Source organism: Rhipicephalus sanguineus, chromosome 8 (assembly GCF_013339695.2).
Source record: "Rhipicephalus sanguineus isolate Rsan-2018 chromosome 8, BIME_Rsan_1.4, whole genome shotgun sequence".
Lineage (NCBI taxonomy): Eukaryota > Metazoa > Arthropoda > Arachnida > Ixodida > Ixodidae > Rhipicephalus > Rhipicephalus sanguineus.
In genome coordinates, this window is record NC_051183.1 from 48182618 (window position 1) to 48194191 (window position 11574).

At 46.5% G+C, this 11574-nt stretch overlaps 1 protein-coding gene across 1 annotated transcript; it reads left to right on the forward strand.

Annotated features, from left to right (window-relative positions):
* Window positions 1-3738: 3738 nt before the first annotated feature.
* Window positions 3739-11125, forward strand: LOC119403204 (uncharacterized). The gene is made up of 2 exons (XM_037670150.2): window positions 3739-4036; window positions 9862-11125. Exons 1-2 carry the CDS (start codon window positions 3755-3757, stop codon window positions 11035-11037), a joined length of 1458 nt encoding a protein of 485 aa, XP_037526078.1. The 5' UTR covers window positions 3739-3754; the 3' UTR covers window positions 11038-11125.
* Window positions 11126-11574: the final 449 nt, after the last annotated feature.

An 11574-nucleotide genomic window follows, 5' to 3' on the forward strand; every position in this document is an offset into this window, starting at 1 on the left:
CACCATCTCCCGCTAAAGGGCAACATGAGGCGATGCGAAGCCGGAGCACTTGCACGACCGCGTTCCGTTGGCGTTCGTTCGGCATGCTACCGACCTCGCGTCGTGGAACGGGAAGAGGAACCCTACGCGCGGCAACAGCGATGGCAAAAACCCGTCGAGACTGTCCATATAATTCCTATCGCAATAAAACGGCAAATGAGCGAAAGAAGTTATTCGTTTTGCAATCAAGTAAATACGAGACGCGCAGTGGAAGCGATGCGAAGCATACATCCAGTGTAGTGCAGTGTAGAGCAGTTTACATTCGTACCGTGTTGGATAGTGCAGTGTAGTGTAGTGCAGTGAACTGTAGCGTAGTGAAGCGTTTTTGCATATCCTGTACGGCTGAATTCGCTGCGCGCGCCAGCGCTTCAAAAGCGTTAACGCTACATCACACATGCGAGTGAAGTCCCTATGGCATCCCTCAGTAGGGCAACACGCGCACTTATGCAGCTGCTCCCTTTCTTGAAGCTTCTGCTGCTGATTTAAATATGTCTGGGCGCTTTGTGCGCCTTTAAACCACCCTCTCGTTCTGCAATTCACATGTTTTGACTCCCGGTGCGATTCTGCGCTTCCGCCACGCAACATTAATGCATTAAGGAGACACCTCGCAATACATGACATACGCATAGGCTTTCTTTTTTCTCCGAGACAGTTCCAAACAGTGCAGTGGCTCTGAGGACGAACACCTGCTTGCCCCGCAGAAGGCCGGGCTTCGATTCGCAGTCAAGTAGAAGTTCTTGCCATTTATTTATTTGCATCCGTGTCGAAATTTCACTCACAACCAAAGACACCAACGCCGGTATTTCTGCGAAACAAGCCCATTAACGCTTTCGCGTTAAAATGTGACTTTCCTCTGCATACAGATACGTACGAAGCAAACTTATGGTTGCATATAAGCCTCATTCCTATATATATATATATATATATATATATATAACCCTCTCCACCAAAATTTCGGTTGAGGCCCAGGCCCCTAGGCTACGGGCCTGAACGAGAGGTATACAACTTCACTGTAAAATGCTTTAACAGCGAAGCTGTTTAAGCTGCACGAAACTACGTTGTCATCGTGCCTTAACTGGTTGATCGTGGAGAAGCCACGTCAAGAGAGGCGGAGCCTAGCGTAGCTGTGGTAATGTAGGCAGAACTAAGCAAGGAGCATAGTATAGTATAGCAAGTGGTGAGAAAGGGAAGTGAGGGCGAGGAGGAGGGAAGGCCGGAGGGTAGATCGTAAAGCATAGCAGCGCCATGCATATCACAGTGTAGCAAGGGGGTAGGAAAGGGGAGTGAGGGTAACGAGGAGTGATGTGAGGAGGAGAGAGGGCAAAGCATGGCATAGTACAGTATAGTATAGCATGAGGTGGGAAACGGATGTGAGGATGAGGAGGAGGGCAAAGCCACCAGCTCCGCTCTTTCCTCAGCCTGTGTACCACTAGTGCGTAGCTGCCAAAAATTTTTAGACTCTAAGTGACTGCCGCCGTCTAAACGGCGAGAACGTGAGCTGCGGCCAGAGCGTAGCACGAATGTCTACACAAGGTATTTCAAGAAATGCGTACAGAAGACCTAAAGAATAACAGACAGGCAATTTACGCTCGCTGCCTTCATAATTGCCTTCCTTGTGGCGGCAGATATCTTAATATAACTGTAGGCATCAGTTACGGTAGTAATTGAAGAAGTTAGATCATTGACTTTTTAATGACAGGAGACATATTCGGCTATTGCTCAAGTTGATGATTGTACCGCGCGCTTTCGCTGCCGAATACAATGCTCATTCTCCATACTGATGCAATAAAAGCAATGTGAGTGACTAGCACGTCTTACTTCTGCAAAAGAACACACTAAATCAACAAACACACTCTAGATGATTTCATGTTAAGGAATATAACTCGACATTACCCTTCCTATAGCAAATAGCCCTCTTGTAACGTTGTTTTCTGAATTTTATTTTATCGTGTTGCTTGAGTCCTCGCCAGTAACTATGCGATATTCTCCTGGTTCTCGTTGCGCTCTCATCTTTTAAAGGATGCTCGGAGCTCCTGAGACTTCACTAAATCAGGTGTGACCAAGCCAGGAAGGGCCACCGTGTTTCAACAAGCCATCCGTCAGCTAGATCACTAGTGCTTAACTACCCCTCCGTTGCCCAGGCGGCGCCGAAACGCGGCAGTAAATGCATCACCGCAAGGCCTGTGGAATTTTTCATCACTGAATGTACAGGGGCACTTAGTACACAACAAACGCAACGCTTATTGGACGATAGCGCCATCTTGTGAAGTCCTTGGCTTAACGGGTCAGTAAATTTGTTTATATCAAATTATGCAACCTCCACTAAACCGCTCTTTTCTCAACACCAAATCATGCCGCTACACCAACTAATAAATTACAAGACTACATTATTGGTGCGTAACTTTTCAACAAACAATATTCCTCTTTACTGCTCCATCGCGAATCTAAACAAGAGGCCTTCGAAGTGGTAATTTTCTTAAATCACTGGTTGAAAATATGTACGGGAAAAGGCGACTTTCTAGCGTTGGCACGTCATTGTAGAATAATCTGCCAGTTCATGTAAAACAACAAGATGCTTTCATTTTGATGGTTAGACGTTTGATGTTTTGTATTCTAAACTGACACGCTAATAAATAGTGTTTTGTATGCTTTTATCAACAACTAATTGTGTTTTGCGTGCTATCAGAATGAAATGATTGTGTTTTGTATGCTATTGTATCAATTCAAAAACCAAGAACGTCACGGACCACAGTTCTGTTTATCTTCAGACAACAGGAAATTTTCTCAGGGCAGCATGGGCGTCTCGAAACGAATTCGGTGACGAGCGCCCAACGAAACTGGATTGCTCCAGATAATATTCCCTTTCTCCTTTGCGCACAGACGCAATAATTTATCAGAACGCCTGTCACGCGTAAGTAAATGAAAGTGCGAACTGTAATCCCTCTTGCTGCGAAACGTGGGCAATTCCAAAGAGCCTTTATTAGAGAATGAGCGCAGACAGGACGTGCTTCAGTAGTCTCAGTGCAGTGGAGGCTGGCTCCCCGATTTCCGCTTCATTTTGTTTCAATACAGTTTCAGTGAGCGCTTTGTTGCAGTGAGAGACCCGCCAGCGCGCAGCGGAACACCTTCGCGCACTCACGGCTCAAGCTGCGAGCTCTGCCTCTCGCAAACCTCAAGCGCTGTGTGGTAGTGTATGCATGAGCAGAAGTGTAAGTTACTTTTGTGTCCGCGTTTATGTTAACTACTTCATCTACCATAAAGGTTTAATCATGTAACGTTAGTCGTAATGATGGAGATGTGCCACTAGGATCGACGTAGGTGCGTCTACATCAAGCGCCAAACACAAATGGACATTGAGAAAGTTCTCATTTATCAAAATGTACAATGAACATTGAACTACGTTTGTAAAAACACGTCTGCCTTTCGTGTTATACCGATTCCTATGACCGAGTGATAAACCGAGTTTCTTTTTTTCCCCCTCAGCGGCAAGCATTCGTCGGTGCGCAGTACGATAAGCCTTGCCTGGCTATTAGAAGGACCGCGCTATCGGCTGAGTTAACATTGCTCACGTCATTGCCATGGCAACGCGATAGCTGTTCGAGAAAATCCACGAACACAAGTGAAACAGCCGGCCACTTTGTCCAGATGCACAAACTCATAGTTACACTCCTGCTTTCCTTGCCAAAAGTCGGCGCCCGCGTGATCGTTTATCGCCATGGCCGCGGATATTCATCCCTACGCAGTGTCTGGATTTTCAGAAGACCTCGACTGGAGCACACTGCATTTCGTTAAACCCTTCGACGACATCAGAGTGTGCAGTGCTTGTGGAGTCGTTGCGACGAAGACCGCCTTCCTCCCGTGCCGCCATGTTTTGTGCGAGCCTTGCTACGGCCAGTGGAAGCCTAGAATCAAGGTCTGCTTCCTCGATGGCGAGCTGTGTCCAGAAAACGAAGTCCATTGGATGGAGTTTCCAGCAGAGAAGTTGATGAAGCGTGAGGTAGGATAGACGTGAAGAAGCTTCGTGGAAATATCCCACATTGGACTTTCATTCATTTGCTCCTTTGTTAAAAAGCTCACATGACTTCAGTCTTGTACCATGAAGTGTTTCGCACAAATTCCGGCCGTTTCCGTAGATGCACGTAAAGTGTAATGCAGTCAACCACAAAAGTTTACGGACCACGCGAGCGCGTGGCCAAGAGCCTCTTCGTGACGTTTCCGCTACGCCAGCAGCAATTGACAGCAGCACAACGCCCAAAACGCATCCATCCCTTAATGGATGGCCTGGCTATATTCCCACTGGGCACGAATATTTTACACCTTTCGCTTTTTAACGCGAAGCGCTCTTGAGCTGCCGTGGCTTCGTGCTTCTGCCTCGAGAGCAGTCCATCAGAATAACTGTTATCAGTCGCAGTCTTCCTCTCGAAGCGATATATACCAAACGGCACACCATAAGAAACACGCCGTGGTAGGTATGATTCGGCTGTCAAAGTAGAAGTGTGACGCTCATACCACAGATAAGCGCTTTGCGTGAAAACAAAAGAACGAACAGTGTTCTGCGGGGTAGTAAAAAACTGCTATACCAGTGCATAACGAGAAGAACCGTGCCCGGCCCAGCGCTGCGATCAACGGTGGATGGCGCACAGCTAGGTGGCGCGGACAGGCAGTTCGACACGCGCTCTTGTGGTCCGTAATCTTTAGAAGTTGATTGTTCATATACTATCACGAACAGTATGGCAGTGTACACATGAAGGCGTGGCAAATAGCCTCAAACTCAACGCATGGCGATTCGCGTCGGCCGCTGTCGTCAACAAAGTAGACAGGCTGGCGCGGTCTCGCTAAACGTCGGCACGCCTGCCTTGCTATTTCTGATAAAAAAAACCCACACCTGATTGCCTATCAAGGGTCCCTTGCGTGTATATTAAGGTGGGTATGCCAAGCAGAGCGTGGCAGTGTGCTCTGTCTAGCTCCTTGCAAAATACCGCCTTTCCATTCGCTTGTGTATGTGCGTGTGATACATAAAATCATAATACAGCAAAATATGAATGAAAACCGTACTTTGTTACGCGTGAGCGCTACAACAGACGCTACGATATCAAGCTGTTCTTTGTGTGATATATTTTGAGCATTATAAAATTAATTGCGTGGTCGGAGTGACAACAGTTCGCGGAAAAGCGTCACCGTGTTCGCTTTATTTTTGACAACGCCACCCGAGTATCTGTCGAATTGTGGTTTGAGGTTATTCGCCGCACACTCGCCTGTTCCCTGTCATAGCGATCACGATACTACATCAAAAAAAAAATGGCCGCGTATCTGCGTGCTTCGCTGCAAATGTCGTCTAAAGACGATAGAAGAGGCGCTGCGTGAGATATGGACGCCATCCGGCAATACGTCGGGAAACATGAGTGCTGTGTTGCAGGCTGGTAGTCCCGGCGCAGCAGCAGGCGAAGATCGGCGGTGACCAACGCGACCGGCGGGAACGCCAGACAGCCCGAACACGCGGTTTTGCGCGAAGCGCTGAAGCAGAAGAAACGCCCGCACTCAACGAGTACTCTCCACACACTCTTTTATGTACACGTCGCCTAAGTAAAACAGGAATGCCAGAGCGCCGACCCATGGCATTCGCACAGTGCAATACAGAACCGAAACCGAAATACAACAATGAGCTCGTGCAGAGGGCACGGAGGAAGGCAAGCTTCAGCTCAGTCGCATTTTCAGCGCAGCTTAAGAAACTAGGGTCTTTAGAATTACGTATGAATGCATTTTCTAATAAAGGAACACACCACGTAATACTTACCTAGTGATGTTGCGCCTCAGATATGCGTAATATTTACTTTCTGATCGACAACGTTCACAAGTATGAGCAACCGTACCAGTTCAAGCTGGGTGGGCGGTAAGCAAGTGGTTCAACTTTGGCCGGGTGGTTGAATCGAGTGACGTGCCGACAAACAAAAAGACAGACAGACCAAAATTTCTCTGTTTAAGTATCCCAAGAAAGACTATCGTCTTTAAAACGCCAGGCCTGCGCTGAAACGGCATAACAGTCACAGCGAAAGCGTGGAAGAGTGGCGTTTCTAGAGGCCGTTAAGCTCTCTTGGGGCTACAACACAAGTACACTAGAAAGGTACCCACTACGCCATAAATCACAATTTTTGTGAAGTTGGGAAACACCTACTAAGCCATTATTCGACATACTGCGAAGCGAGGCACCAGCTACACGTCTGTAAGGCATTATGTGCACTTTGTTGACGCGACGACTGATGACGATGAAGAATTATGGCTCAGCCCTTTGTAATGGGTTGGAATCTTTAAGCAGCCCACCAGTTATGTAATTTGCATTGGGTGACGCCCGGTCGCTATCTCCCTCTCCCGTCATGCTGTATAACATACGTTGACGTGGGAGAGAGACGGGAAGGGGGGGGGGCGAAGAACTTTACTGAGACCCCGAGGAAATGGATCATGCGCTTATAGGCTTCCTTGGCAACCAATACAAGTGCATTCGTGAGGAACCCACTACGCTATAAATCATTGTAATTTTACTGAGATCCCTAGGAAGTGGATCATGCGCTTATGGGCTTCTTTGGCAACCAATACAAGTGCAATTGCGAGGAACCCACTACGCTATAAATCATTGTAATTTTTGAGAAGTAAAGCAGCAGGAACTGTGCCATTTTTCGTCATTCTACGGAGAGCGTTCGACATCTGCTAAACGCATCTAACGCATTATGCGCACTTTGTTGATGCTGTGCCTGATGACGATGAAGAATTATGGCAGAGCCCTTTGTAATGGGTTAGAAGCATTCAACAACCTACTCGTTGCGCAGTTCGCATTGTGTGGCGCCTGGTTACAGAATTCGCGTTGTGCGACGCTTGGTGCTTATTTTACTCTTCTACCACGCCATATTGCATAGGCTAATGTGGTTCCTTCCCGACATGAAGTCTGTATAGGACCTTTTTGCAAAGCAGCTTCAAGCACCGGCATGGCTCAGAGGTTGAATACTGGGCTCCCACGCAGAGGGTCCAGGTTCGAACCTCGTTCCATCCTGGAATTTTTTTCTTATTTCGTTTTTTTTTCTTATGTCGAGAAATACTGGTTACGGACACCGGCGGCGGCGGCGGACAACTACGGCGCCAAAAACGGCCGGTGAAATCATCTCATAACAGCTTTTGCTGTAAAACATACTTCTGACAGGTGGTCCATCTTGTCTACCAGTATCCAAGGCTAGATAGCCTAGTCACCGCCAGCGAATGATGAATGTCTAGTGCACTGACAATCCTATGGTAGATACCAACATCAAAATTATTTCCTGGAAACGGTTCCTTCTTATGTTAGGCTCATAGGAGTATCAAGGACAGGGTCGTATCCTAGGATAGCATTCGATAAAGATCGAAGGTGTTTCGGGAAATAATAGCGCAGTAACCGTATCACATAAACAGGGCAACGGATAAGACGAATACATGCATGCTTAGTTTGGTCCATACTTATTGTAACTGCGCAAAGAACGGACGGAAACACGAAGGGCGAGAAAACGACAAACAAGCGCTTGTTTGTCCTTTTCTCGCCCTTCGTGTTTCCGTCCGTTTTTTGCGCAGTTACAATAAGTATGGATCATTACCAACTAGCCCAACTTACCACTCTTCTTAGTTTGGTCATCACATCAATATTCTGCACAGCGTATATAGACAACACAGTGACGTCACCTTTATTGTATGTGTCGGGGTGGAGTACAGGGGAGGGGCGAGGCATACATCGTTGTATGTTGATAAGTAGAGTGAGCCAATCATCACGTTATCAGTTGCCGTTGAAGGAACGCAAGAAATCGTGGTTCAATAGTAGATCCACGACTAGAAGTCATCCATAACAATACAAAAAATCTTTGCTATCACTCTCATATTTATGAACTTTAGACGGGCAAGTAGCTACGTGGCATGAGAGGCCGCTTGCGATTTGAATAGCTTGAAACTATAAGCAGGGCTACCGCAGAGGTATGCCATAAAGGTCCGCATACATCTTTAGGGCGAGTACCTCAAAGTGACTCATTGTTGAGTGTGTGTGTTCCCCAACAGAGTTCGGTGCTCCGATTGGTTGTTTTATTGTACAGAGGGGTAATACGAGGTTAGCGCTCATAAACAGCCCTATATGTAAGGTAAGTGCCGTGCCTATTACAAGTCTTTCATTTCGGAATGGTTAATTCATCCATCCGCAACCAGGATCTTAGTGGCCGCCTCTGCTTGGTCGGTAGTTCAGCAAGCACACGCCCGCAACATACTGCTTTCTGACAGTACCATACGCGACAGAAATTACGACATGATTTACGTTGTGTCACAGCTGCAGTTCTTGCAACTGTGCATGTGCTATATAGGGAGGCGCCGCTATAAAACAGCAAATAAATAGAACGACCCTTCAACCAGAGAAAAGCTTTAATGAAACAACGTAGTAACACCAAAACCAGCACAATGACGTCTGAAATGTTATAGCCTTCAGTTAATTTCACAAACCTTTTTGTTTCTTAGGTTGAAGAAAACAGTTTACGTTACGTTCTTCTGTGCGAAACAACATCTCGACGTGCTTATGGAAAGCATAGAATAAAACACACCAAATGAATTGAGCTAAAGCTCATTTCCGAACAAAGCAGTTGAATGCTGGCCGTTTCGATGAGTCAAATTATTAAATAGGCAGAGTAACTATATGATTCGACGAAAGGGCTAAAACCTACGTCAGTAAAAACTTTTTTGTATTCAGTTAAGCGAGTTCTAAAACTTTTCCCTACCACATGTCGCGACACAAGGATTACTGCAACCCAGCGTAGCGTGGCAGTGGTAAATCGGCACAATTCTTGTGAGACGCGTTTTTGAACATCGGTAGTAGTAATAGTAGAAAACTTTATTTTACTGTAGGATATTAGGGCGAGGGTGGGTGGGTCCCTTAGTCCAGCGCCCACCTGGCGTGTGCGGCTCGCTGGGCTTCATCGAGATGAGCAGCAGCTTTGCTCTCCCCATTCTTGCTCACGAGCTAGCCCTCTCATTGGCTCTCAAGTGGGTTTCTCCCTAATAAGGGCGAGGAGTTAATTCCGGGTGGCCTGAGTTTGCCCGGTCACTTTATGTGGGTGAGATATATGTATCATTGTGGGTTAGGGCACTCTGTGGCGATCTTAACGCAATTTGTGTTTTCTGCTCGATGATCTAAAGTGGATTAAGACGGCCTATACTTCAATATTTTAATGACATGCTTGAACCTGGATTTCTTAGCCTAGCAGACTTGTGTTATCACAATAAACACATGATCATGCTGAGAGTCCTGTTCGCATGAAATGGCGAACTAATTTGCTCTCAACTTGATGCCAACTAACTTTGCTGAGTTTAAAACCGCCGTATAGAGCCATGTGTGATCATTTCAACTGTGAAATGCTGCTGTTTTTCTTCTTTTTCTTTGCCCACGCCTCATGTAATGTCCCTCCGCACCCTTGAGGTACGAATAATTGAATGAACTAAAGAAATCAATGTTGATCTTTCCAAACGTCGGGTGTTTCTATCATGGCCCAGTTTGTCTCAACCTTGCCTTCGCCTAAGCTAGTGCTTTCAGACGTTGCTTGACAGCGCACTATCTTCAAGATTGGCCGAACAAATTTTATCAGACACGATACGAAATAATTGGTCAAAAACCACCTATAATTCTATCCCATTGAAAACAGTGCTTCTTAACGCCAATGTATGAATAAACCACACGGCATTTTGATGGAGTAATATAGAATGGGGCGCCAATAACCCCTTTTCCCTCATTTCTTCCTTATTTAAAAATTATTGTTAATTTTTGTGTATTTTCAGGTCACTTGCTGGAATAGAGAAAACGGTTGCAAGGCCATCACTGATGCTTCAAGCATAGCGGGACACTTTCACCGAGAGTGCCAGTACCATTCGGCATGCTGCCTAGTCTGTTCGTCGACGGTTCTTCGAAGGCATATGATCGCACACCTTGAGTCACACTGCACCAACTATGTGCTCGACAGAAAGTCGAAATGGACACACAGCAAGGATTTTTTGAGGAATGTGCAATGGCTTCGAGAAAGTCTTCGTACCTTAGAGTTGGAATTTCGAAACGCAAGCGAGAAATATGCGTCTTTGCTGTCAAGTCTACCGGGAATTACAGCAACCAACGCTGAAAATCACAACAACATTTTGACGATGGCAGTTGAAGTAAACCAGGTGTTAGAGTTGTCCAGGCAGACAGTGAGAGAGGTCGAAAGAAGCAGAGAAAGTCAAATGCATCAAACTGCAAAATTGAAAACAATGAAAGAACATTTCTGCGCTGAGCTGAACGAAATCAAAAGGGTGGCCGATGAGTTGGGGCCTTGCATGGCCACCGCTCAAAAAGACAACCCGCAGCTCGATGAACATGTTGAGAACTTGCAAGTACTGCAGAAGGAAATGCAAAGCCTCTCAACCAAACTAGGAGAACTGAAAAACAAGGCCCGCCATAAAGCAGCGCTCAGGAACAGTGCTGACGTAGGCGCCTTGCCAGAGGTTCTAAGCTTCCCCGTCTTGTCTTACGGAGTCATGTGGGACGACGAAAGAATTATATTGAATGGCTTCGTCCGCGTCATCGAAAATGCACTGAAGGTTCCCAGCAAAGTCTTTTGGTGCGTGGACAAATGGTCCAAGCTCGCATGTAAGATTAACGCAAATAAGTTCTTTCGGTGTGATGCAGATGTCGCTGTTGACGATAGATACACGATATACCTGAGCATAGATGCTCTTTCTGAAGACAAGCAGCGATTTCAGTTTTCTATATGTGTGTGTGAAACACGGTGGACCATTCTTGCGGCGTCACCCAAGAAGATTAAGGTGGAATTTTTCAACAGAGGAAAAGGTGGTACTGAATACGAGCTTAAGCGCAGAGAACGAGAAGTATATCTGTCTGGCGGCTTTTGCGCAGCGGATCTTGAAAGCGGCGGAGGTGTTCACGAGGACATGCTAAAAGTTTGCTTCAAATTTTTCTATTGACTTCTGTGGTCAAGTGCAAGACGGCATTTTTTATGCAGAGCCATCTATGATGCTGCTGAAACTGTGCGGCGTGTGGTTACTAAAAGCAGCGTAATGAAAATAATTGAACTAATAAAGCAACTTTTTGGTGGCACACATATAATCCGCATGTGTTCGGAGCTTCCCCGAAATCTGTTGCACAATGGAGTAGACATGTTGCGAACATGCGTTTTGTTAACGTCCGGTAACATCAAATACATTTTGCAGCCATGAAGCGTCTTCGCTGTTTGTGTTGTGCACCCTGATGCTTTTCTTCAGACCTCATATTTTACTGACATGACTCCTGAGTAGACATGTGCGCCGGACCCATAATCACCGGCGGCGGCGCGTGCACGGCGCGGGGTTCATCGGACCGGCGGCGGCGCGGCGCGGGGGGGGGAGGAGGAGGAAGGCTGGCGAAGAAGGGAATGCGATAAGTACACGCCATTATCTTACATTAACGAGGGCTAGCAGCTAACTCTTTTTGCTCCGGTCTCACTTAACTCTACAAAACGCTGG

Excerpts from the sequence above, each read along its gene's own strand:
- LOC119403204 (XM_037670150.2), top strand. The coding sequence starts at position 3,755 with ATGGCCGCGGATATTCATCCCTACGCAGTGTCTGGATTTTCAGAAGAC. Across the intron at positions 4,037-9,861 it reads AGAAGTTGATGAAGCGTGAG|GTCACTTGCTGGAATAGAGA; the intron begins GTAGGATAGACG and ends GTGTATTTTCAG.